General features: G+C 38.1%; 1 protein-coding gene across 5 annotated transcripts in view; it reads left to right on the top strand.

The window, feature by feature from the left end:
- Positions 1–25,447, top strand: part of SPTA1 (spectrin alpha, erythrocytic 1) — a 66,156-nt gene extending 40,709 nt beyond the window's left edge. Inside the window, exons 27-51 of one of the 5 annotated variants that reach the window (XM_067713956.1) lie at positions 1,392–1,491; positions 1,606–1,803; positions 2,663–2,806; positions 3,341–3,444; positions 3,898–4,060; positions 4,323–4,454; positions 4,968–5,105; positions 5,291–5,395; positions 6,446–6,654; positions 7,822–7,942; positions 8,541–8,662; positions 9,158–9,290; positions 9,802–9,899; positions 10,654–10,826; positions 11,432–11,508; positions 14,065–14,274; positions 16,631–16,927; positions 17,755–17,867; positions 19,023–19,040; positions 19,510–19,561; positions 21,960–22,147; positions 23,042–23,095; positions 23,480–23,626; positions 24,411–24,555; positions 25,099–25,447. In XM_067713956.1, coding sequence (XP_067570057.1) covers positions 1,392–1,491; positions 1,606–1,803; positions 2,663–2,806; positions 3,341–3,444; positions 3,898–4,060; positions 4,323–4,454; positions 4,968–5,105; positions 5,291–5,395; positions 6,446–6,654; positions 7,822–7,942; positions 8,541–8,662; positions 9,158–9,290; positions 9,802–9,899; positions 10,654–10,826; positions 11,432–11,508; positions 14,065–14,274; positions 16,631–16,927; positions 17,755–17,867; positions 19,023–19,040; positions 19,510–19,561; positions 21,960–22,147; positions 23,042–23,095; positions 23,480–23,626; positions 24,411–24,555; positions 25,099–25,224 — 3,367 coding nt within the window. In that variant the 3' untranslated portion in view covers positions 25,225–25,447. Of the gene's footprint in view, positions 1–1,391; positions 1,492–1,605; positions 1,804–2,662; positions 2,807–3,340; positions 3,445–3,897; positions 4,061–4,322; positions 4,455–4,967; positions 5,106–5,290; positions 5,396–6,445; positions 6,655–7,821; positions 7,943–8,540; positions 8,663–9,157; positions 9,291–9,801; positions 9,910–10,653; positions 10,827–11,431; positions 11,509–14,064; positions 14,275–16,630; positions 16,928–17,754; positions 17,868–18,994; positions 19,041–19,509; positions 19,562–21,959; positions 22,148–23,041; positions 23,096–23,479; positions 23,627–24,410; positions 24,556–25,098 lie in introns of all 5 variants that reach the window. The other 4 variants (XM_067713945.1, XM_067713977.1, XM_067713972.1 and 1 more) reach the window with 4 other exon arrangements.
- The last annotated feature ends 1,878 nt before the right edge of the window (positions 25,448–27,325 follow it).

The following is a 27,325-nucleotide window of genomic DNA, read 5'->3' as shown; positions in this document are numbered from 1 at the left end:
CTATCACGTTTTAGCAAATATGCACTTTATCTGTGGAACAGTTCTCACATTGTGCCCCATCATATCAGTCTGCTGAGAGGATCATTTAGAATTGAGGGTTCAGGAAGTAGTAGTTTGCAATGCAACACTTTTGAAGAAAAAAGGGGGCAACTTTGGCAAATGATTGCAGTTGCCCTTGGCAAACCCCTCCCCAATTCAGGGTCTCTGGAAAGCTATAGTTTTTCATACAGTATAAATAAGTAGCATCCATACTCTTTCCCCCAAATCATATATATGCTCATCTATCTCTATATATATAGGTTCTACCTGTAATTAAGATTCCAAGTTAAATGCTGCCCCTTTCTCTTTATGAAGTCTTACTCTTCAATATTTCAAAAGTAATATCCCCACCCTCAGAGCAACTCTAACACCTTATTTTATCTCTTTAGGACAGTCTTGCTTTTTAGTACTTTTTAAAAACATGTATTAGTGTCTATGTTTTGTTTGCTTTTTTTTTTCTTCTTTCAATATAAAGTGTGAGCTTCTGGAAGGCACATATATCTCTTTCACAATGTTTGGTGCGTAGTAAACACCCAATAAAACTTAATTGTTTAAATAAGTGAATAAATAAGTTTACAAAAGAAGAGACCATTTTGTCCTAAAGCTACTGATTCCTGTTTAGCAAACAAGAGCAAGGGCATTCTTCATGAGACGCTTAATCTGACCATCATATATAGTTTTTTAAGTCAGTGCATTATTATTTGACATTTACCATCTGGAGCAGATGGACTTGAGCTCTCCTTGCCTAATTTCTTGACTGCTAAAAGAGTGGGAAATGGCCCTGATTTAGTCAATAGCACAGGAGTAGGGGGTGGGGGTGCTATGTGTGTGTATGTGTTGGACAGAATCATGTACTGGATTCTATTGGGAATAAAAGTAAGAAGAAAGACATGCCTTCCCTGAGATTCTATACTAAAATAGATCTTTAAACCCAAGATCTATCCACTTTAAAGGAACAGGACTTGTTAGGAGTAATGGAATATGTACCAGTCCAGGATTCCAGTGTCTGGGTTCTACTCCAGATGTCTGCTTTTAGTTTTAGCACATGGGCAAATTGCTTACATTCTCTAGGCCAACTTCTGCATCTCCAAAATGGAAAGAAAAGAATTCCCAGAATTCTACACAAAATTATTGCAAGAATCAAAAGAGATAATAAGTGAAGAAAATTTCAAAGGCAAGGGAATGCTATTATTAAGTTATAAAGTGAAAACAACAAGTCTAAAATTTGTGAAGTATATAAACTTGATAGAAAATACTGATACGGAAATGTTTTCTAGAGGAGAAAAAGCCCAAGGACGGACAGTTCTATAGCAAGTTACAAGGTTCTCTTGTCAATATGTCTCTTTCTCTAGGGACCAACAGAATTGGCTCAGTGGCATTGGTGGCATGGTATCATCCCAGGAGCTAGCTGAGGATTTAACTGGCACAGAGATCATGATAGAGCGACACCAGGTACGGTTACAAAAGCCGTAGTCCCTGATCACATGACCTCACGACCTTCCCTCATTTTACAACTTTGGTGAGATGTGACTGGCCTCACCAGTCTCTGCCCCCTTTTTGCCACAGGAGCATCTTGCTGAAATGGAGGCCGAGGCTCCCACCTTCCAAGCCTTAGAAGACTTCGGTACAGATCTTATAAGCAGTGGGCACCGTGCCAGCCCTAAAATTGAAGAAGAACTTCAAGCTGTCAAACTAGAGAGAGATGAGTTGGAGAAAGCTTGGGAACAACGCAAGAAGATGCTAGATCAGTGTCTTGAATTGCAGGTACTGCAAATTCCCAATCATTAGGCAGGATTAGCTGCACTCTGTTTCATCTATGCAATTTTATGTGGTTAATACAGGTGCTTATTTCACTGGATTTCCATGGTGAAAGCATAAGGGCATCTCTTGATTATTTGACATTGTATTTCCTGCTCTGTAGACTGTTCATTGTGGTGTTCTTTACTCCTTATTCCTGTTAAAAAAGCCAAACAAAATAGGGGTCAGTCCCAGGGCATGGGGGCATAAAATTGGGTGATTATACTTTATTGATTGATTGAGGGTTTGATTGATTGTGTTTTATTGAGAACCTACTGTATGCAGGGCCCTGGGAACACAAAGATTAGTAAGATAGTGTCCCTTTCCTAAAAGTAATGAAATTAGACACGTAGGCAGATCATTCTCTTACAGTAAGATAATTACTGATAAAATGTATGAGTGTTTTGAGATTATGGCAGATGGAGTGATTAACGCTTTTGAGGGAAGGGAGTGAGAGTGTCACAGGTTACCCTGAAAAATAGTGTTTACCAGAGTCTTAAAGAAATAACCAGCCAGTATTTATGTATAGGATATGGGAAATAGTGAGAGTATTTCCTATACTCCAAGGATGGAGTATAGCTTATATGAGATATATAGCTCATATATACTTATATGAGAGTATAGCTTATATGAGAACATAAAACATGTTTTCAGGGAAGAGTAAAAGGTCCAGTATATCTAAGATTTATGGTATAAATGTTTCTTGGAAGAATATTGGCACACCTTACAGGGTCCCTTATATCAATATCACAGGAGACTGGGGAGATAATTTCCTCTGTTCACCTGGAATGAATATATCATATACATTCAACTTTATTCCCCATAGTTTTTCCGAGGGAACTGTGATCAGGCTGAGAGCTGGATGGTGGTACGTGAGAATTACCTAAGGTCAGATGATAAGGGTTCCTTAGACAGTCTGGAGGCCTTGATGAAGAAACGTGACGATTTGGACAAAGCAATCACTGCCCAGGTAATAACAACTAACATAAGAACTCCAATAATAGCTATTAGTAATAATAACAGAAATTCTACACATGTTTGTGGTTTATACTTATTTTAATTCCCATCTGATTCTTAGAGAAAACTTTGAAGTAGGCAGGGCACATGGTGGCTTAGTCTTAGCCAAGTCGCATGGGACACTGGACTTTTTACTTTAAATCCAGCTTTTTAAAACTTGACTTTTAAAATTGGAAGCTATTTTATATACTGCCTAACATCCCATCCAATGTGGGAATCATCTTCTACAATGGCCATGGGAAGTGTCTCTTCTATAGGGAACTCAGCACCATACTGAGATGGGAAGTAGCTCATTTCAGTATCATTATTGTTTCTCCTCTTGTTGAGTTAAAACCCACCTCCCCATAAGGCATTTACCTTTTGGCCTTGGTTTTGTTTCCCTTTGTGAAGCCACAAAGATATCACCGACCTTTTCTAGGAGGAAGTCTGGGATTGCATGAAGGGCCTAATTTCCATGCATCTGGGCTTTTCTCTTTCTTTTATCTAGGAAAAGAAGATCACTGAACTAGAACTTTTTGCTGAGCAGCTCATAGCTGATGACCACTATGCCCAGGAAGAGATTGCTGCTCGGCGCCAACGGGTACTAGACAGGTCAGACCCGAGCAATTGTTTTGTGAGTTATAGGTAGATGTAGCAAAGTGGCCTCTTTGTTAACATTGAGGATGGTGGTAACACTGAGTTCTCATTTCTAAATGCCTAAAACTATCTTGAAAATTTGGGAAATGTTCTGATCTAGACTCATAAAATGAAAGACTTGGAAGTTACCTTAGAAATTACCTGACTTAATCACTTTATTTTATATCTGAAAATAATGAGACTGTGTTATATATAACATATGAATATATAATAATATATAATATAATATGTAATACATAAGGAAATATATGAATAAATAATATATAACTATGTTTATATATATGACATATAAATATATAAATAATGAGAGGAGAAAGGGCAGGTAAGCTAATAAGAAGATTCATGAATATGGCATCAAAGCTTGGTGGAAGGGTAGAGGACAGAGAGTAATCTAGCCCTGACTTCCAGATGGAAGGCTCTCAAAGAACAGCTGATTGCTGAGCGAACGAAACTTGGAGACTATGCTGACCTAAAACAATTCTACCATGACCTCAAGGACCAAGAAGAATGGATCAGTGAGATGCTGCCCATAGCCTGTGATGAATCTTACAAAGACCCCACCAACATTCAGGCAAGTTCAAGATAAGAATCTTGGAAAACTTCAACATACTCAGATGGTTGGATGAATGGTCACCTTGTGATACTGAACACTTCCTTACTGTTCAGAGCACTGTCACTGCCTTCAGGGACTTCTGAGTCTAATGTGGAGTGAGTTCTTCAGAAGTTATCATCACCTTGGTTATGATAGAAATGTTAACTCTTCCTTTTAGACAGAATTTATCTCATCTTGCTTCCTAAATTAGGTGGTAATTTAGTTTCTGCTTTCCCTTCAGAGAAAATATCTGAAACACAAGACCTTTGAAAATGAGGTCTATGGCCGAGCTGAGCAGGTGAAAGGAGTCATCACCTTGGGGAACACTCTGATTGAGAGGAGGGCATGTGATGGCAATGAAGAGACCATGAAGGTAGGTCCTGCTCACAATGGGTTTTGGGCTACAAAGGCACACGAAGAGAAATCTTTTATACTCTTTCAATGTTTTCATGTTTAGGGATATGGAATATGTTTCATAGTTAATTGTCTTCCCTTTGATTGTTGCACAAAGGAGGAGGAAAAGAGTGATGCTCAGACCTTATGACTTCCATCATACTCAGTACCTTGACCTCCAAGAAAGCTTTAGACTTAATTCCTATGTGTTATCATGCTTGCCTTATATTTTCTATCCCTACTACCAAGAGCTTTGATATTTAGGCATCAGCCTCCGTAATCAGCCCATGACCCTTTATTCAAAATTTCTTCTAACACCTCCCGTTGCTTTCTCAGATTTAAACCAGCATAACTGATTTAAAATATCAATATATAAGATTCCAGTACTGGCAGATTTTGACTAGACCCTAACTCCAGAGCCTCCCTACATTATCCTTTCAAGTTGTCACAGGACCCTAGACACCATAATGACCACTCAATTTTGGGAGGCTAGGGTCAAGTAGAAGAGTTGGAGAAAAACTGGGACTACTTGTTTGAGAGAACAATTGACAAAGGACAGAAGCTCAACGAAGCTAGTCGCCAGCAGAGGTTCAACACAGGCATCCGGGACTTTGAGTTCTGGCTCTCAGAGGTAATTATACCTGGAAATGGTGTGGGCATGGGATCTTAATAAATACTTGTCAGATAAACAGACTTTTGCATGAACAATTTCCTTGACTCTTCTTGGAAAAAGTTGGGGGATGTATTTGCTAATCTAGGTCTCCTTAAAGACAGCTTGCGTCTGACAGCTTTATTTGTTTATCCTTCCATTCCCAGGCAGAGACACTGCTGTCCATGAAAGATCACGCCAGGGATTTGGCTTCGGCAGGAAACTTGCTAAAGAAGCATCAGCTATTGGAAACAGAGATGTTGGCCCGAAAGGTTAAGTAGTGTTGGAATCCCACTCCTCTGGCCAGAATGGAAATGTTTGTGACTTTTCTCTCTCCTGTCTTAGGAGTCCATTTGAGAACATAGGCTTGCAAAACTGAACTTAGTGTTCTCATCCATCAGTCATTATAATCAGGTCAAGTCCATGGGCTTCAGAGCCATTAACCTATTTTCATTAAATTATATTGAATAGATTCTAAGACTCCAAGAAGTAGATCCTAAAAATGATCTTGTTTACTTTTTAATGACCTATGTATATAAACTCACTCTCTTCCAAAGCTGAATATCTGATCTGGTCTTTGAGAGAAAATAGAATTTTATTTTACAGAACAACTGAAAAAAAAAATAGGGGACACATGCTGTGGAGTTGAACTATAAATACACTCTGAAAATTCTTTGGAGCATTCCAGTTGTATCCTAATATCAAGCATAGATGTGTCCTGAGAGCTGTAATAAACATTCAGACAGGTGTTCATTTCACACTGGAGCATTTTATATTATCGGTTTTATTGGGTAACACAGATACCCACAGAAAGGGCAAGAAGTCAAAGGCTTTCTAAGTTCAGTTTCAGGACTTGATGATATTCCCTGTGACATCACTAGACGGCAGACTTAGAATGCAAAGAGACACAGAAGGCTGTGTTCTGGGTGGGACCAGCCTAAGAATATTACCAATAGAGTAGCTTCTTCTTGAATATTTCAATCCATCAATCTATGTCATATTCTGCACTGTGAAAAGATAGTTCTGCGGAGACACAGCATTGTTCACCAAGGTCTTATTTTCCATATCGGGAGAGGAAGAAAATACAGGGGAAAACATCAGAAGGCCAAATGTATAGTTCGAATAATGTAGCCATGCTATCCATTATTGCCTCTGGTCTTGCCCTTATCCAAACTGAGTTAAAAGAGCATAAGGTCAAATTCATTATCTTCAAAAATGATCTATTTGACCCAGTCTTTGAACTTGAACTAGTAGTGGTTAAAGTCCAGGGTCTACTTAATACCTATACTATACTATTCACTGAGGACACTTGGGCTTTCTAGGATGCACTCAAGGACCTGAATACGTTGGCTGAAGATCTCATCTCCAGTGGGACTTTCAATACTGACCAGATTGTGGAGAAAAGGGATAATGTCAACGAGCGCTTCCTGAATGTCCAGAAATTGGCAGCTGAACACCATGAGGAACTGAAAGAGGCCTATGCCTTGTTCCAGTTCTTCCAGGACCTAGACAATGAAGAATTCTGGATAGAGTATGTACTGCCAGCTCACATTGCATGGCTAGTCCAAGAAAATAGATAATCCACCAAACATGTTCTTATTTGATGCTGAAATGAAATACATAGTTGCTTCTTGCAGTTCGCATTATTTCTTAATCATGTCTGCCTTAGCCTGAAATGAACATTGGTTTCAAATTTTTTCACTGTACGCAGGCAGAGGGAGACAGGCATGGAGGGAGTGGGGAGCAGTTCATATACATTCTGGGAGGAAAATTAAGAAACTGTATATATTTTTTTTGGAAAGAATGTGTAATGCTCATTCTGAATGAGACAGCTGAGCATTTACAACTTACCAGACTGATGAGATCTTTGTCATGATTCTTTCTGTATATTGTGTATCTATTGTAATACGCCACTGAACTTGACACTGGCATAAAATGTTACATAGTACCTGCTATGGTATTATTGCTAATTCTACTTTTGTTATAAAAAATGTGATTGGAAAATCTTAGAAATTAAATTATTTGCCCTACTTCCACCCTGCCTCATCATGTTCCTCTTCTACAAACCTGCTGATTCTTACTTGTAATCAATGAATTAGAGGAAAAAAATGTGCATAGGGCAACTAGTAGGATATTTTTGAACCTTTTTAGAAATAGTAAGATGATATAATCTTGTCTACGATGTCTTTTACCATGCTTCATGGTGATATACAAACATTTTACGCTCAGAACCTATCCAACGGCCATGATTCCTATAATGTCCCTCTTTATACCTATTTTACCTAAATTAGTTACTGATATTAACAGACAAAAATGACAAAGGTCATATATGCATATATGTTTGTATATGTATATATGTAGGTGTGTGTGTCTCTAATTTTCACATTTTTTGAAAGAGAAACATTACTGTAAGTTATGGAGAATATGCACACATAGACAGGCAAAGGAAGTAATGGGAAGGCTGTTACGGCTATGCATATGGTAGAGATCAGTATGTTATTTTAACTTGTATTGCCATCAGTCAGATATTTTGCTGAAAGCCTCTGCCTCTAATTAACTTTGTGATTAATGACACCACCGTGTTCCAGAATTTACCCCCACCCCACCCCCAGCCAAACACACACTCTTAGAAAACCTTCATTTTAGGATGACCTCAGATGTCTAAAGTCTATATTTTTTGTTTTTTCCTTGGTCTTAGGGAGAAGTTGGTACGAGTGCGATCCCAGGATTATGGGAGGGATCTGCAGGGGGTTCAGAACTTACTGAAGAAGCACAAACGCCTAGAAGGGGAGTTGGTGGCACATGAACCCATCATCCAGGTAGGAATATGAAACCTGAAAAGACTGGGATAATCTAATAGTAGTCCATGTTATGGATAAATGGGTTGAGGCTACAAAAAGTGAAGGTGGCATGCCAAGGTCACATAGAGAGTTAGTCGTAGAGTTCACAAGTGTTCTCCACATTTTGTCTCCTATGAATAGAAGAATCTGCATGGAAACTCATGCTCTTCCATGGAAGGAGCACTTTTAGTCCAGGGCACAATTGCTGACAATTAGGTTACAGTTTGGGACATCTGGAAAATCTGTACCTGAGCTGAGCCATATGGAAAGAGGGCAGCCCTGAGTCTTGGCTTGGCAACAGGGTCACCCTGTGACCACGAATAATGCATAAAGAAGATCCTGGAAAGTAGCCTCATGCAAACATCAAGGTATTTGTTCGAATACGTGGCAACGTTTAGCTTGCTAGATCTTACTGCAGCTTCCTTCATTCTCCCAGGATTGTCAGGACCACCTCGAGTACCTCCAGTATGTAAAAGAGCCAGAGGGTGTGAAGGGCTAGACACTTTTTGCCAGGAAACTGTGGATAAATGGGGAGAGGTTGCGGGGTAATGTGACATGGAGGGGGTGTGTTCTTCAGAATGTGCTGGATATGGCGGAGAGGCTGGGAGACAAGGCTGCCGTGGGGCGAGAGGAGATCCGGGAGAGGCTGGATCAGTTTGTTCAACACTGGGACCAGCTCAAAGAGTTGACCAAGGCTCGGTGAGTTGGGGCTATGAGGCCCAATTCTCTTCTTGGATTGCAGGTATTCGGTTGGTATGGAGAAGATATTTAAGTGCTTGCTCAGCATTTCTCCCCAGCTACCAATCTCTGTCTAATTTCTAAGTGCCTGCTCAAATGCCAAGTCTTCCATGAAGCTTTCCCCATGTACCCCAGGCAGAAATGACACTGCCTCTATGTTCTGAATATACCTCTATTCTTGTGCTTACTTGCAGCTGCTGTCTTTTATCATTGTTGCCCTACATGTGTTATCCTTCATACCACGTTATCCCCCACATCCCCGTTTTACTTTATACATCTCCCCAGTTTTAACATTACATGCAGTGCTTAGTAATAAAAGAATGAAGGGATATTTTTCTCCCTTATAACCATATAGTCCTATAGCCAATTAAAATCTTACAAGATAGTTCCACTCTGCTACATTCCCACTGCTTACTAGTTTTTTCTTATCTATTGGGGTTTGCTTTCCTCTTACAGAGGGATTCGGTTGGGAGAGTCCCTAGAATACTTGGAATTCATGGCGAATGCTGAGGAGGAGGAAGCTTGGATCAGTGAAAAGGAAGCTATGGTTACCCAAGGGGATTCTGGAGACACTTTGGCTGCTACTCAGGTGAGTAACAGGCTGAATGGATCAATTTTCTTCTCTTTGAATCTTTTCTTAAGTAGTCAACATTTTCATCTGTAAAATTAGAATCTTTCTTCTGGTGGAAGAAGAAAACTTTCAGGTCAGTTCTTAGTATACGATGTTCTTGATACTTAATATTTTTCCACTAGATGGAATGTTTCCTAGAATTACGTAAATTTCCATGTGGGGAAATCCTTATGTACTACCTTGATCAACACTCATTCCCAAATCCAGAAAAGTCTAAGGTCACATGGTAAGTTAGAAACAATGTCACTTGTATTCCTTTGGCTCTTTTTCTGGTAAGATTGTCTTTCTGGCAAGTGAAGAGTTTGGGGAGAGGAATTTAGTGGAGCTATGCAGGAGTAAGGGGACACTCATCTAGTCTGCCAATTGAGTTGAATCATCCCTGGTGAATGGCATCAAAAGGAATCAGAATGTAAGTGGGATAGATTGTCTAGTCTTGGAAGTTTTGATTCTCACTGACTCATTTACACAGAGCTTGCTAAAGAAACTCGAAGCTTTGGAGAATGACTTCGCAGTCCATGAGATCCGAGTGCAAAATGTGTGTGCTCAAGGAGAAGACATCCTGAGCAAGGTGAACTGCGCTAGGGGTTCCGGGTCAAAACAGGATTTTCAAAAAGGGATTGGCCCAAATATAGAATCATGAGCAGTGCTAAAATCAAACATAGACCACTGATAATCTCTTCTAAGCTGGCTTTTTGTTATTTTTCAGTAAATAATTTTTTATTCAATTTCTGTTTTCTGGAAGTTTTGTTTTTCAAGTTCTTATAGGTACACTTTTTAGATTTTTAAAAAAATCATTTGTTGACACTCTTACTCTTATCCTCTGCAGAATACGGACTTTAAAAATATATTATACGTGACTTGCTTTGGTCATAGAGTATTTTAAGAATGTGAAGAAATTTCTTTGCATGCCTCTAGAGATGAGGACCCCACTGAAACCTCTTTGTAATTTGAGAACGATTGTTTTGTTTAACTGCCTGTTTTAACAGAGGCTCAGTGATCTAAATGCTGAATCCTAAAGAATACAAAAGAATGCTAAACAGAGATGACTCTGTACATTCGAGATGCTTATGCCAACTAAGAAGATCACACTTATATGGACAAACATGAGAAGATTGTCCAAATGCTGGGGTAGAAATAATCATCTGGGTGGAATAGATATTATTCTATTATAGGTGAATAATAGAATAATTTCACTAGATCTAGAAGAGAGTAGCTATATATTTGGAATGGGAGAGATGAGAGCTTTTTAATAATACTAAAGAATTCACATTTCTGGCCCTGGACACTCATCAGTATATCTGTCTCTCCTCCTTTCGACCTTGGTGTTACAGGAGGAAAGTCAGCATAAAGAGAAGATTTCTACCAAGATAGAGGCTCTAAAAGAAAAGACCCCTTCTCTGGCCAAGGCAATGGCTGCTTGGAAGTTACAGCTGGAAGATGATTATGACTTTCAGCAGTTCAACTGGAAGGCTGATGTGGTTGAGGCCTGGATAGGTATGACGTGTGAGGGCCAGGGTCTTAGGTTTGAGAAACGCCAATAATTCCATTTATAGAATGGATCCTGGGGCTCTGTTGCTTACCATGGGAAGAAAGATGCTCCCTTCATTACTCACTCCTATCTCGCCTGGACACAATTACAATTACATTCACACACGTGCAAACACACACATGCCCCCCACACACACAAACACACAGAGACACATGCTGAGGGGATAACTAAGTACTATAATTCCAGAGAACATCTTTTTTTGGAAACTGGTGATTTCACATGTGATATTCAGCAAGATAGGGCCATGGCAAAACATTCTAGGCAATAAACTGTGTGTTTGATTTACTTATAATTTATCTCTAGTCTGCAGTTTTCCTTATGAAACATTCAAAAGTCCTCTTGGCTCCAGCTCTGTTTCAGTCAGTTTTATCCTGCATAAGTCTAGAAAAACAATTCACTGGACCCTACACCCCCCATATTCTAATGAATCATCTGTTTTGAGAGTCAGGAGGCTCTCTTGTGGCCTATAGTAAATATTCCTTTTCTCCTTACCACAGCTGGTACAAGACCAACTCTATTTCCCTTCTTATTAATTATCTTTGCTCTTCAGCTGAGAAAGAAACAAGCCTGAAGACCAATGGCAATGGTGCAGACCTCGCTGCCTTCCTCACTCTCCTGGCAAAGCAGGTGAGAGCAGGGTTGCCTTGTTGATAGATGCCCGTGAAGTCCAAGACCCATATCACACAGAAGCTTCACACAGGATTATTTCATTCCTAAATTTGTGGTTTTATTGTCTGTAGGACCTGTAATATTGTTCCCCTTTCCTTCGTGATAGAGATAATTTGCTAGTTTTCTCTCCCTCATCAGTCTTGCCAATAGGTGTTCATTTTTATTAGAGAACAAATTTTTGGCTATATAATTTTTCTCTGTTGTATCTTTGTACTATATTCCATTAATATCTTTTTATATCTTTATTATTTTTTAACTTCATTTCATATTACTTGATTTTTTTAAATTTAAAAAAAAATTTATTCACTCTTTTGGTGAATAGTCTTTGTACAATTGAAAAGAATGTGTATTTTGCAATAATTTATATTACCTATCAGATTTTGTTACTTATGTTATTTAAATATTTTATTTTATATATTTTAAAGCTAGGTTAAAAGTTGTGTTGACATTTAGAATTATGAAATAATCTTGATGAATTGATTCTTTTAATTATGAAAAGTTTCTCTTTCTCTCCAATAACACTTTTTTTAACACTTCTTAAATTTTTTTTCATATATTAGTATACGATACCAATTTTCTTTTGTTTACTATTTGCAATGTATATCTATTTCCAACCCTTTAAAAAATATTTCTATGCCTTTATATTTTTTGCTTTTGTTGTTGATTTGGTACATTTATAAATTGTAAAATGGTTACCACTGTAGCATTAGCTAACACCTTCATCCTGTGACATAATTACCATTTCTTTCTTAAGGTGAGAACATTTAAGATCTACTCTCTTAACAACTTTAAAGTACATAATACAGAAATATTAGCTATAATCACCATGCTGTGCATTAGCTCTCCAGCACTTGTTAATCTTATAAATGGAAGTTTGTTCCCTTTGACCAATTTCTCCCCATTTCCTTCACCTCCCAGCCCCTGGCAACCACCAATGTACTCTAAGTTTGGCTGTTTCTCTAAGTTTGGCTTTTTTAGATTCCACATGTAAGTAACATTATACAGTATTTGTCTTTCTCTCTGACACTTATTTCACTTAGCATAATGCCCTCAAGTTTCATCCAAGTTGTTGCACACAGCAAGATTTCCTTCTTCCTCCTGACTGAATAATATTCCATATGTGTATATCACATACCTTCTTTATCTATTGTTCTGTTGACAGGCACTTAGTTTGCTTCTGTATCTTGGTTACTGAGAATAATGTTGCAATGAACATAGAAGTGCAGAGTGTCTGTATGTCTTAGATGCATCTTTTATAAATATAATATAGATGAGTTTGATTTATTATCTATTGATGAATTTAATGGAGTAGTAAATCCATTTACATTTAAAGTAATTAATTCATGAGTTTTATTTAAAGCTATAATTTAACACCTCCCCTCCCCTATCCCCTATCCAACCCCACTTTTTTCAGTAATGATTCAAGATGTGATTTCAGTTTTCCTGAGGACTAGCCTTTTTCAGTTTGCTCTTAAACCTAGGGACTTTAGAGGTTTCAACTAAACCTCTTTCACTAAGTCTGCTCCTACTTGATGTGTCCTGATCACAGCACTGTGTGACTGCAGAAAATTCTTAGATTTTAGATTCTTTAGATTTTAGATTCTACATTCTTAGCTACTGTTTTCTGCTTGACTTCTAGGACTTGTGTTTAGAAATCTATAAATACCCTGATGGGGACATACAGGGAGATTATTGAGCCTCCTTTTCTGCAGCTCCCTTTTCATGATTTTCTTAAATCGTGGATGCCCCAGTTTCCCAGAACTCCAATTTTTGTCCCTTTAGTTCCATGAGATGATCAAAAGATCTGAACATCTGCTTCCTCCACTACCTCACCCTGTACAGCTTATACTTCAAAGGGGAAAGTGACAGAGAGTATTACTCTTAGTTTGCTACTATTTCCTTCTCCCTGGAATTTTGATCCCTCAAGTTATAGCTACCTGAGTTACATTCTGATCCCTTTCAAACAGCTGATTTTTTGTACTTTTATCCAGCATTAAAAGTTGTTCTCAAAGGGAGAATTGGTCAAATACATACCACCCTGTTAAAGCTGGAAGTGGAACATCCTGAATTTTGTGATTCTGATATCATTTGCATACACACATGCACACACACACAATCATTTGTATAACTGGCACCTGTATAAGGTCTTTTGTTAGTTTGCATACTCCCACAATGTCTAGTGCTAATTAGACTGCAAAATCTAATAAGTGATATAAAAGAGTCTTAGAATATGAGCCTTAAGAAGAATTTAGTTTTGATTTGGACTATCACATCATGCTCCAATACTCCCTTAATATTAATTTTGTACCTAATCTAAAATCCAATTTAAAACACTGGAATTTAACTATAATTCCAATCCCAAATGTTTACAAACGTCTCTAAGTCCTATTTCATTTTCCTTGGGCATCACTCTAAACTCTTGTATAGGTCCAATCTGGTGGAACCCAGGTATGAATGACCCCTTGGAATCTGCATTATTTTTCTGTTCACAGCTTCTCTATGGGTCTTTCTCAGGACACACTGCATGCCAGTCTGCAGAGCTTCCAGCAAGAAAGACTGTCTGAGATAACTGACCTGAAGGACCAACTGGTGGCTGCTGAGCACAGCCAGACTGAAGCCATTAAGGAGCGCCATGCTGCCCTGCTGAGGCTCTGGGAACAGCTGCTGGAAGCTTCTGAAGCCCACAGACAGGAATTGCTGAAAAAACAGCTGCCCCTACAGAAGGTAAAAAAAAAAAAAAATGGTGAACCACCATCAGGCCTCAATTATCTGTACCTTAGCCATGAAATCCAGAAATAGATACTGGAAACTGTGTTTGAATACTATAGACATTTAAGTGAGTACATTGCAAAGAATCAGGAAGACATTCTTATGAGCAAGAAGTAATTCATTTTTTTAGATTGATAGGGAGTATTTTTTTGACTGATTTATCAGTTATCCATCTGACTTATGATGGAAGCCAGGTACATATAATGGAAACAGGTAGGTGAGACAAGGGATAGAAGATCTTACTGTATGGAAGAACTAATACTGGCATGTAGGAGTCAAGGTTGTCCTTGTCTTTTTTGCTAACTCAAATAAAAGGAATATTAGACAAGTATAACTTGTGTTCTCATCTTTCCTAGCTAGGGGACCTTGCATGTGTCACTTAACATTTCTGAACCTTGATTTCTCTATTTATAAAATAAGGTAATATCACCATCATAGCTATTTCTATGTTATTACTATTAAAAGAGATGATAGATCTGAAAATGCAATATAAACCACCATGTTCTATATGGATATAAGTTTTAAAATGTTTTTTCTAGTGGTGGCTGCTAAGGTATTGGATGTTGATGATAAAAATATTAATAGTAAAAGGAAGTCAAGATGGTCAGTGAAATTACTTAGTATTTCTAGACCATAAGAAGTATTGTACCTGGCAACAAGTTAAGGTAGGGAGTTACAGGAATCAGAAAACACACAAATACAAAATCAGATCCTTAATTAATTTCTACTCTATTGAAGGACATGGAACCTACAGAAATTAATCTTAAGTGAAAAGTTAAAGCAATTAATGGAAAACTGCATATCCATATCTATATATACACACACACACACACACATGTACATACACACATTCTACATAAGAAGATACTTCACATTCTAATTCTATTTTACTCAATTTTCAATCTGCAAAGAGTTTTATTTTATTTTATGATTTTAAAATCTTTGTAAAATATTCAGTTGATACATAATATTATGAAAACAATATGACATTATTTATAGGTTTTCATGTCCTTCTTGGGTAGAGGCAATATTAGTTTTCTCTGTGTTTGGTCTATTTTAGTGTATAGATTGCTGAAATGAATACAGAGAAGGTGTAATGGTGTAATACCTTTGCAATCTCCTTCCATTTGGGTCAATTTTCTCCTCTTTAACCCCTATGTTTGGAGATGAAAACTTATTTTCATATCTGTATAACATAACTCTCTTTGAAAGTACAATCTGCTGACCCAAAATATATGATGTATTTTATTTCAATTTTTGTTATAAATTTATTTATTTATTTACTTTTGGCTGCATTGGGTCTTCATTGCTGTGCACGGGCTTTCTCTAGTTGCGGCGAGTGGGGGCTACTCTTTGTTGTGGTGCACGGGCTTCTCATTGCGGTGCCTTCTCTTGTTGTGGAGCATGGGCTCTAGGTTCATGGGCTTCAGTAGTTGTGGCTCACAGGCTCTAGAGTGCAGGCTCAGTATCTGGGGCGCACAGGCTTAGTTGCTCTGCAGCATGTGGGATCTTCCCGGACCAGGGCTCAAACCTGTGTCCCCTGCATTGACAGGGAGGTTCTTAACCACTGAGCCAACAGGGAAGTCCCTATGTGATGTATTTTGTATCTAAAACTTTTCTATTACCTACTGTTTGGGAAAATCCATGCTATTTCTCTCATTTAGAAATTCAAAGTCATTCAGAGCATATGAATAACTCCAAAGAGTATTGCATGGATAAGGATACAGATTAGAGGGTAGGAAATGGGTTTAAGCAGGGGATTCAGACATGAGATGAGCCTTGAACAAGGTTTAGAAGGAAGGTAGGATGAGTACTCAGTATATGCAAACAGACATCAAGGAAGTGTGGTCTGCAGAAGATCAGAGGAGAGAAAGAAGAAATGCCTATCCCACAAATTGATACTTTTTATTCAATCAATTATCCATTCATTCATTTAACACTTATTTGTGCATGTTTACTATGTGCCAAGTAGACTTGGAACACAGACATCAGAACAAGAAATCATGAAATCTTATCATTGCAATCTACCCTTGCCACTTTTGGAATCTTATAGCTAATATAATCCTAGAAGTCATCCAACTTCATTTGTAAATGTTGGAAGAAGAAGAGAAAATGCTAGGATCAGAGCTTGTACCTTGAATTTACATGTCCATCCATCTGATCACATGGTCTCCATTGGTTTTAGTTCTGCCCTCTTAGAGTGTTGGCCCTGAAAATATTTGAAGACCGTCATTTTTTTTATCCTCAGTCTTGTTTTCTGCTGACGAGCTTTATCAGAAAAGATGGAGGTGTCTTTTTTTTTCCTCTCTAGGCCGAGGATCTATTCATGGAATTTGCACACAAGGCTTCAGCTTTCAACAACTGGTGTGAGAATGCTGAGGAGGACCTGTCAGAGCCTGTGCGCTGTATCTCACTGAATGCAATTCAGCAGCTGAAGAAGGACCATGAGGACTTCTTGGCCTCCTTGACAAGGGCCCAAGGAGACTTCAACTATTTGCTAGAGCTAGACCAGCAGATTAAAGCCTTAAATGTGTCCTCTAGTCCCTATACGTGGTTAACAGTGGAGGTGCTAGAAAGGATCTGGAATCACCTATCTGACGTCGTCAAGGTAGCTTGGGGCAGAGCAGAGAGTTCCTTTGGCTATAGTGAGCATGATCACTTGATATAATATCCAAGTTTGGGGACTTTTGAGAAAGAAAGGAACACTATTAATAATTATATTGGGACAGCAGTCATGCACTGAGACAATCTAAGAAAAAATTTGGAAATATGTTCACAACAGGCATAGCCCTATGCCCTATAGGTTAGAGTCTCAAGCATCTGGGTGTTGAGTGGTGATTCAAGGAAGCAAGCACAAGCTCCAGGAGATGGCTCTAAAAATAGGTTATGAGAAGTTCATGAGGCTTGTATATATCTTTACAGTATATATACTCCAAGGCATTCTCTATTTTATACACATCTCCAAAAGTGCCTTTTTAATGTGTTTGTGTTTAATTTTTGTCTGTATATAGTAATGCTCATTACTGAAGCTATGGAAAGTATTTTAAAAGTTTACGAAGAAAAATTTCACTATAAAATCACCAATTTCATTTGGCAACTCATTATCTTTTCCTTTAAAGCTACGTTTATGTTCATTTAAATGAAATTTCAACTGGAAAAAATTTGAGTTGAAGAAAGATTTGCCTTTGTTACTAGTTTATTTGTTACTGGGCTTGGTAACACCTGTAAGTACTTATGGGAAGTTGCATAAGCTTCTTTCACATTTCTGAGATGAGAAGAGATGGACTGGAAGAAAAGTAAGCACACAGGCAATAGTATTGGAAGATAGGTGAGATTTGGAAGAGGGAAGATGTGCAGGTGAGACTCAGAAACAGTTATTTTATTCAAAGAAAGGCCTGCAATATGCACATTACTATCTGTGATTTGGGGTTTTAGGAAAGGGAGCAGGAGCTGGAAAAGGAAGAGTCAAGACAGGTCAAGAACTTTGAGATGTGCCAAGAATTTGAACAGAATGCCAGTGCCTTCCTTGATTGGATCGTGCAGACCAGGTGTGCTGTTATACCCCCAAATTCATGATCCCTATACTATACTTTCCATTTACTATAGGGATGAAATACATAACTGAGGGAAGGAAGGGGAACTCTTACAGTATTTATGCTGTCCTAAAATCACCATATCCTGTCTGTGCTTTGTATTTGGAATCGAATGTACTCTAAATCAATCATTGCAAAATTGAGAAATGAGAATTTCATCTCGTTGCCCATTCTGTATTCTCTCCTTGATACTTTTTTTCCCTCTCGCCTATAATTACAGTCCAAAAATAGTAACAGTCCCTTATGTTTGCCTTCCCCTTTGTACTTTACAAAGTATTTCTATGATCCTTTATCTCAACTTTCAGAGCAACCTTGAAAATTGTACAGAGCTGATCCTATTACCACTGTTTCCAAATGTGGAAAGAAGTTCAGTAGATAAATTGACTTGATCAAGGTCACATATGTATTTATTGGCACAACCAGAGCAGAGTACACTGTGAATACTTCATAGGAAATTATTATGTTGCTTGACTACTAAAACAGTGAAGAGAATCAAGAGAGATAATATATGCTAATTGCTTTTATTAAATGCAAAATGTTCTATACATGAAAATAACATTTGTCACATCTTCTGGGGCAAATGGCTTGGAAAAGAGGAGACTTAGAGGGTATAATAAATGAGTAAATGGTCAAAGGTGGTAGACTATATTCAGCAGGTGGGTCAGCATTATGGAGTTAAAGTGTTGTTTTAGGCAATCCATGCTACTGTTCCTACAAACCCATTGACAAGGATAAGTCAGAAAATGAACAAAAAGAAATTCTGTATCATGGCTAAATAAAACATCTGACGGAAGGCAGAGGATATACAGCTCACCCTCCTCTGCCTCTGGTTTTGGTCCCTCCTCCCCTGGCAGCAGGTGCCCAACACTGAGCATATCACCTGACACCTGAGCCCTTCATCCTAAAGTAAAGAGATGCACAGAAGGCTCTGAGCTTCTCAGTGTGGGGGACATTTTGGGGACAGTGGCTGGAACAGGTTCATACTTTCTAGGTACAAAGAATTTAGAATGTATCATAAATCTGAAGAAAGAAGATCATTTAAGTAAACCATGTTAACATGTGATTTCACTTTTCTCTCTTCTGATTCCTGATCTGGACCTCCATATCCAGGGATTACTTTCTGGATGGGTCAGTATTTTATGTTATCATGTTTGTTTTGTTGTATCATTCTGAAAGAATTAGTTAAGGAGGCCTTAGTACTAAAGCTTCTTCATCCCATTGCAATCTGATGGTCCCTAAGTAAAATGTGGGGTAAGAAAGAGAAGCAAAGTGTATATCATTCTGGCCCTACACCCCACTAGGTGAAGTCTTGCCTACATTAGGTTAAGGGTATATTTGAGAATAATAACTAGGAGGGAAGTATGGAAGCTTTCTCGTAGGCAGAGAAGAACTGGGAGAGCCTTACTTCCCTTTTCATTTGTTGCCAATAAACAGAGAGGGTTTGGTCTTGTGAAAATTTGGCATTGTGAAAATTCATTTCAGAAAAGCTATATAACTTGGAAGAACTATAGAAGTGTAGGGGTTTTGAGTTGGTCTGTTTGTGTAAAATACTGACCTCTGATATTATAAGTAATGTATTCCTCTGGTTCTTAACTAGATCTTTGCTGAAAGAAACAGGAACTCTAGAATCCCAGCTGGAAGCAAATAAAGTAAGTAATGTTCATTCATTAGCTCTAAACATTGCTGGAATTACAAAGAGTGCAAGAAAAACTACTCAAAGGAAACTGGTGATTCTTTTAGGTAAGTCCCCTGGCCCAAAAGTCAAAAGCCTAAGTCTCTGGTGTCAACCCTGCCAACAATTTGCATTCTAACCTTTGGCCACCACTTCATGGACATGGATGTCAGTTTGCTTAAATCTCAACTTCAATTTCTGTATCTATACAATGGAGTCAATAATAGCTACATTATAGACTTACTCTAATGATTAAGTAAGGGAACAAATGCAAAAGCTCCTGGCATACAACTTGTAACATTGACAAATTTCTGTTATTATTTGATGTGGTAAGAAAATAAAGTTGAATCTAGATGATCTCTTAATAATTGAGTGAAGCAGTGGGCTACACCTCCTAGAGAAATGGAAATAAAAACAAAAATAAACAAATGGGACCTAATGAAACTTCAAAGCTTTTGCACAGCAAAGGAAACCATAAACAAGACGAAAAGACAACTCTCAGAATGGGGGGAAATATTTGCAAATGAAGCAACTGACAAAGGATTAATCTCCAAAACATACAAGCAACTCATGCAGCTCAATATCAAAAAAACAAACAACCCAATCCAAAAATGGGCAGAAGACCTAAATAGACATTTCTCCAAAGAAGATATACAGATTGACAACAAACACATGAAAGAATGCTCAACATCATTAATCATTAGAGAAATGCAAATCAAAACTACAATGAGTTATCATCTCACACCAGTCAGAATGGCCATCATCAAAAAATCTAGAAACAATAAATGCTGGAGAGGGTGTGGAGAAAAGGGCACCCTCTTGCACTGTTGGTGGGCATGTAAATTGATACAGCCACTATGGAAAACAGTATGGAGGTTCTTTAAAAAACTAAAAATAGAACTACCATATGACCCAGCAATCCCACTACTGGGCATATACCCTGAGAAAACCATAATTCAAAGAGTCATGTACCAAAATGTTCATTGCAGCTCTATTTACAATAGCCAGGACATGGAAGCAACCTAAGTGTCCATCAACAGACGAATGGATATAGAAGATGTGGCACATATATACAATGGAATATTACTCAGCCATAAAGAGGAATGAAACTGAGTTTAGGTAGTGAGGTGGATGGACCTAGAGTCTGTCATACAGAGTGAAGTAAGTCAGAAAGAGAAAAACAAATACCATGTGCTAACACATATATATGGAATCTAAAAAAAAAAAAAGAAAAAGAAAATGGTCAGAAGAACCTAGGGGCAAGACGGGAATAAAGATGCAGACCTACTAGAGAATGGACTTGAGGATATGGGGAGGGCGAAGGGTAAGCTGGTACAAAGTGAGAGAGTGGCATGGACATATATACACTACCAAATGTAAAATAGGTAGCTAGTGGGAAGCAGTTGCATAGCACAGGGACATCAGCTCAGTGCTTTGTGACCACCTAGAGGGGTGGGATAGGGAGAGTGGGAGGGAAGGAAATGCAAGAGGGAAAAGATATGGGGACATATGTAAATGTATAACTGATTCACTTTGTTACAATGCAGAAACTGACACACCATTGTAAAGCAATTATACTCTAATAAAGATGTTTAAAAAAATAAAATAAAATGGTCAAAAAAAAAGCAGTTGGCTAGAACAGTGTTTTTAACCTTAAACTTATTTTCTTTCCCCCCACCACCAGAATAAAAATTTAACTAATTAAATCTAATTTATCCCTAATGAGAGAACTTTATGCTAAAAAGATGTTGTCAGACAGGATTGATTTTTGGAGGGCCACAAACCATTGTAATATCTAATATGTTTTCACAACTAACCCCCTCATCACAACCAATTCACTCCTCCCCTCTTTAGGAAAAGACATTCCCCTGTTCAGAAAACATGACCTAAATGTAGATGTTTGGCATATAATATGCCTGAATGACAGAAGAGTCTTGTGGAAGTCTGTCCAAGCCAATGAAGGAGACTGATGTGTGAACACTGGGAAGTTTAAGTGGACCTCAGAGCTCAACCACAATCAATAGTGCAAATAATTCATGATGCAAATCACTGGGAGCATGGATCCTGGAAATCCTACCCTTCTTTATCTGCAGTATATAACTGTTGACACTTAGATTTATCTATTACAGATTACCAGAATGATAGAAGTCATGTCATTTAACCTTTCTACCACTTTATAAATGAGGAATACAAATATAAGTGAGGTGGTTTTCCTGAGTAGTTCATTGTTTACAGAGGACAGGAAATTTCCTGAAGATAATTGAAAAGGAGAAATGAAGGGAAGTCTAAACTTATCAGCTTCTTACCTTCTGTATCATCCCTAGGTTTGGATCTGGTACCCTGGGTGACTGCCTCTCTTCTTTGTCTTTTTCCAGAGGAAGCAGAAGGAGATCCAGGCAATGAAGCGTAAGCTGACCAAGATTGAGGACCTGGGGGAAAACTTAGAAGAGGCTCTGGTCCTGGACATTAAATACAGCACCATTGGGCTGGCTCAGCAGTGGGACCAGCTCTACCAGCTTGGGATGAGAAGGCAGCACAGTCTGGAAGAACAGATCCAAGCCAGGTATTGAGAACCCATGGCCAGGGTTGGGCAAGGGTGTGGGTGGTGTTAGGTATTAGAAACTTAGCTCCAAGAACTAAAGTTTGGGGTACTGTATACAGGAGTTGCTTCAGCGATAGTACACTCACTATCCCCAGAACCGATATTCTCTCTCTTTACTGACCCACAGAATGACTATTTCTCTTTTTATAGGAGGCTATTATAAACTGGGACACAGTGCTCCCAAACCCCTGTGTCTACTCACCATCCATTTCTCTGAGTCTATTCACCATCTATGACCTCTTCAGAAAGCATTCCCTTTTGTAAAATTCCCACCGAAATGTCTAGAATGAAATAAATATTCAAAGTATAGAGCAGAAAAGAAAATTTTCATTTTTTTTCTAAATAAATTAATTATATCAGAGCAACCTTTGTTCTCCATAGCTTTTTTGGCAGCATTAGTTATCTGGATCAGAGATTGGCAAACTTTTTCTATAAAGATCTTGATAATAAGTATCATACAATTTGTGAGACATATAGCCTCTGGTTTAACTACTCAACCCTGCTGCTGTGAAGAGAAAACATCTATTGATAATTCATAAATGAATGAGCATGGACATGTTCCAGTAAAATTTTATTTATGGACACTGAAATTTGAGTTTCTCACCATTTTTAATGTTTAAGGAAACAGACTTCTTCTTTTGATTATTTGTAATCATGTAAAAACCATTCTCAGTTCATTGACTATACAAAAGTGAGTGACTGACTGGATTTGGCCCATGGATCATAGTTTGCCAACCCCTGAACTAGATCACTTGACTAGCATAATAGTCACTAAAATTCCTCTCTTATTTTTATGGCATGTCTTTTTATATTTCTCTGTTTATTTCATGGGTTAATTTTTGTTTTTCCTTTCAGAGACATCACTGGTCTGAGTGAGGAGACACTACAGGAGTTTGAAACAGCCTTCAGGTGAGTATAACTTCATAGTTGATTGGTTCTTTGTTTTCCAGACAATCAGAATGAATTTCCAAGGAACTATTATTTTTTCCTTCAGTGTGATTTAGTAGGATCTTAAATGAAGATGTAGATATGTTATTTAGCTTCAAGTCTTGGCTTTTAGTATGTCTATGGGATTCCTTGATTTTAGGAAATACTTTTACTTTATGTTCAACATTTTATTCATTTCCCTCCATCCATTAGGTTTTAAAAAAAAGTGTGGAACACAGGCAAGCTCTCCACTCAACTGATAAACTTATGGAATGTTACTAAAGCCCCAACTAGCACAAAAATAACTATTCTTTTCTTTTTTAATCTGATTCCTATTAAACTTGATAAAATGTTTTTATTCTTTAGGCACTTTGATGAGAATTTGACAGGTCGCTTAAGTCACAAAGATTTCCGGTCCTGCCTGAGAGGGCTCAATTACTACTTGCCCATGGTGGAGGAAGGTGAACCTGAGCCCAAGTTTGAGAAATTCCTGGATGCTGTTGATCCAGGGAGGTAGGAGGAAAACCAAGGGCCAGACCATAGCAGAGAATGAGGCTTGGTGGGGGGGGGGGGGCAAGCACAGAAAGTAAAATCCATAAAATATGAAATTAATTCATCTTGAGAGTAGGAATATACAGACTACCATAAATGAATTGAGCAGCTTTTGGTGCCCTTTTAGGATTATCTCAGAAGTTCATGGCACTAACTCCAACTCAGGCACCAGCTCTGCAATTTGTTCAATTCCTGGTTTATGTTTGATCTAGGAATTTCAGCTGGTTCTGAGAAAGGAACTTGAGAGAATAATTCCTTCCCTTGTGTAAGATCTTAACGAGACATGGATTATTCAAAGGCCAGCTCCTGCGGATGCGGTTGTTGTGTGCTTGTGAGGGTGGGACAGAGTCATAGAGGGATTACGTTATTATTAGAGACCAATTCTTTCTTATACCAAGGACCAAAGAAGATCAGAAATAGAGGTCTTCAACTCAACTTGAAGAGCTTGAGATACGTAGAGACTGGTGCTAGTGGAAAATCCCCAAATTCTACCTAGAGAGTCAGGCTGACTGACCCATGTGGAAACAGAGACTAGAACTTAGGAAACTGTTTATTTGGCTGTAAGGGCATGAGGATGTGGGTCAAATAGAGATCATAGCCCCATAGTCTCAGAGAGCTGAGATGGGACAGACACTTGGAGAATCCAGCTTCTCTCTGTCTCTGAGACACTGAGTAGGATGAGAAACGGATCTGCCTTCCTCTTTGTCTTGAGAGGGGACAATTCCTGATCTATTTCTCCCAACAGAAAGGGCTATATCTCACAAACCGACTATACCGACTTCCTGATCGTCAAGGAGTCAGAGAACATCAAGTCCAGCGATGAACTAGAGGATGCTTTCCAAGCCCTGGCAGAGGGCAAGGCCTATATTACCAAAGAGGACATGAAGCAGGTCAGATTCCAGTTTGCATCCACTCTCATTACACTCTCATCATAATCAACATTTTGCTCATCTCAGGCTTGGCTGCCTACTTACCATAGGCAACCACATTCCCCTCCCCAACTTTTTCTCAGATAGTGTTATGCACTGGATATCATTTGCTTTGATCACTCATGTTGTCTTGACACAACTCAAAAACCTACAGTCAACCTCTAACGACTATCAGTGTCAATCCCAAACATGCTACTTGGTTTTTAATGCTATTTATTTATCCTGTTTATTTAATAAGCCAAATTTAGAGAATGGTGTAAATAGTGCAGTCAGAGTGAGATGGGACTCTTTGGATAAGAACTAAGTTGAAGAGATGAGTTGGTCTTATTCATTAGAAATTATAGATTTCTTTCTATAAGAAAAGCACGTGATAGGACCAGGACTGGCTTCTTCTTCCAAAGTCTCTCCACTTCCTGAGTTTAGGGCATATTAGAAGCCCCAAATAGCCAGCTATTTTTAATCCTTATTACTGTATTTCTTTTTTTTTTTTTTTTAATGTTTCAGGCCCTAACCCCAGAACAAGTGTCATTCTGTGCCTCACATATGCAGCAATACATGGACCCACGGGGCCGAAGCCAGCCTGCTGGCTATGATTATGTTGGCTTCATCAGTTCCTACTTTGGCAAGTGATAAGCAGCTATTCCTGGGTCAGAGAATCTTGATGTTGTGGGAAGTATTGGGGGATGAAGGAGACAGGCGAGTACAGAGGGTGGAAAGATAGTCGTGTGTGTGTGTGTGTGTGTGTGTGTGTGTGTGTGTGTGTTTTACATTTATTGCAGGACCTGAAAAAATTCTTGGGCTTGGTAGATAAAGGCATTAACAAAATTGGAGGAGAGGAGGCCATGGGTTTATTTTATATGCAACTAGTCACTGCTGAGGGGTATTAAACAAGGTCTCTATTTTTCGTTTGTTGAGTTCTACCTATCCTTATTATTTTGTGTTTTTTCTGATTATAGAATAAAGTATTTCCTTTAAAAAAACGTTTTTTAAAGTTCTTTTTGATAGAACAATATGAAGTAAAATGTTCCTGACTCAATTGGGTTTCTATATTTCTGAGAATTGTACTGTCATCTAAATATAGGCAGCTAATTACACTGTAAATAAATGCTTGGGTGCAGTAGATACATAAGATCCAAAATAAACTACAAACAGTGTTTCTTGAGCTTGAAATGTGTTTAAATTCTTACATTTGAAAATGGAGATATTTGATATTCTGGGAAACCCCAATATTTTAGTCTATAAAATGGAATCATACAGAGAAGACCAGCACAGCACACATTTTCTTCTCAATCTGTCCATTTTTCATACTTCCCCATTAGAGTGAATGTTATTACTCTCAGAACAGCAAAATATGGGCATGGCAGGTCTTCTTTTTGTCCTGTATGTCCCTGAATTTTCTCCAAACTTTTAATGTGATAAAAAGAATCTTTGTTTTGATTTACTTTTATCTCCTATTATTGTTAAGAGTCAGTAGAATTTTTATAGAATTAAGGAAAAAAACAAATGACCCAATTTTGTTCCTATTTATGGCTGAGTAATACTCCTTTATATATATATATGTACCACATCTTCTTTATCCAGCCATCTTTTGATGGATATTTAGGTTGCTTCCACGGAGTGAAGTAAGTCAGAAAGAGAAAAACGAAGATCGTATATTAACGCATATATGTGGAATCTAGAAAAATGGTACAGATGAACCTATTTGCAGGGCAGGAATAGAGACACAGACGTAGAGAACGGACATGTGGACACAGAGGGGGAAGGGGAGGGTGGGATGAATTAGGAGATTAGGTTTGACATAAATACACTACCATGTGTAAAATAGATAGCTAGTGGGAACCTGCTGTATAGCACAGGGAGCTCGGCTCGGTGCTCTGTGGTGAGCTAGAAGAGTGGGATGTGGGGGAAGGAAGTCCAAGAGGGAGGGGATATAGGTATACATATAGCTGAATCACTTTATTGTACAGCAGAAACTAACACAGCATTGGAAAGCAATTATACTCTAATAATAATAATAAAAAGCTCAAAAAGAAAAAAGAAAAGAAAAGAAAAAAAACAAGAGGTGGTGCTATTTCCAAATAATTTCCAGACCAGGTTTGATCTGAACAGGTTTGAATGCTGACATTCTGTTCTGACTTGTAAAAATTTATGCTGTCATTTGCTTGTGAGAAGACTTAGTTCATTTCTTTGCTCAGTATGAAACTGCCTAGCTGTTTTTGTATCCTGCAGGAACAGTCTCCACCTCCCAATCCATGTATATTGCCACTTGGTTACCATTTCAAGTCTCAATCCCATTCTTTGTATAGAAATTAGTCCTTGCTAAGGGACAAATCCTGTCACAGGAGCCATTTAAAGAAATGTTGGTTAAAACTATAAAGCTGTCTTTGCTGCTAATAATGTATAAGTGTTTCTAGTGATTTTTGCTTAAACGATTGGGTACTATGAAGTATGACAATAAAAAAAGTATTTCAAAAAATGTTCATAAATGTCTAAATTGTGTTACCAAATTATGAGTTACCAAATATGATTACAGTTGAAAATATTCATAGCCCAGTAGGCCATCAAAAATCAGTATCATTTAATATCACACTGCCCGAATACGGAAAATCTAAAAAATGTATGTTTGTAATAACCAAAGGCAGAGGTGACTATGGTTTTATTCTTCTCCTGAACCCTGCCAAGTATCTGTAAATCCTAAATCAGATTATTAGGCATGTGGTGAGTCTTTAAG

This window comes from Pseudorca crassidens, chromosome 2 (genome assembly GCF_039906515.1).
Source record: "Pseudorca crassidens isolate mPseCra1 chromosome 2, mPseCra1.hap1, whole genome shotgun sequence".
Taxonomy (NCBI): domain Eukaryota; kingdom Metazoa; phylum Chordata; class Mammalia; order Artiodactyla; family Delphinidae; genus Pseudorca; species Pseudorca crassidens.
The sequence above is the reverse complement of the archived record's forward strand: the minus strand, read 5'-3'. Positions and strand labels throughout refer to the sequence as shown.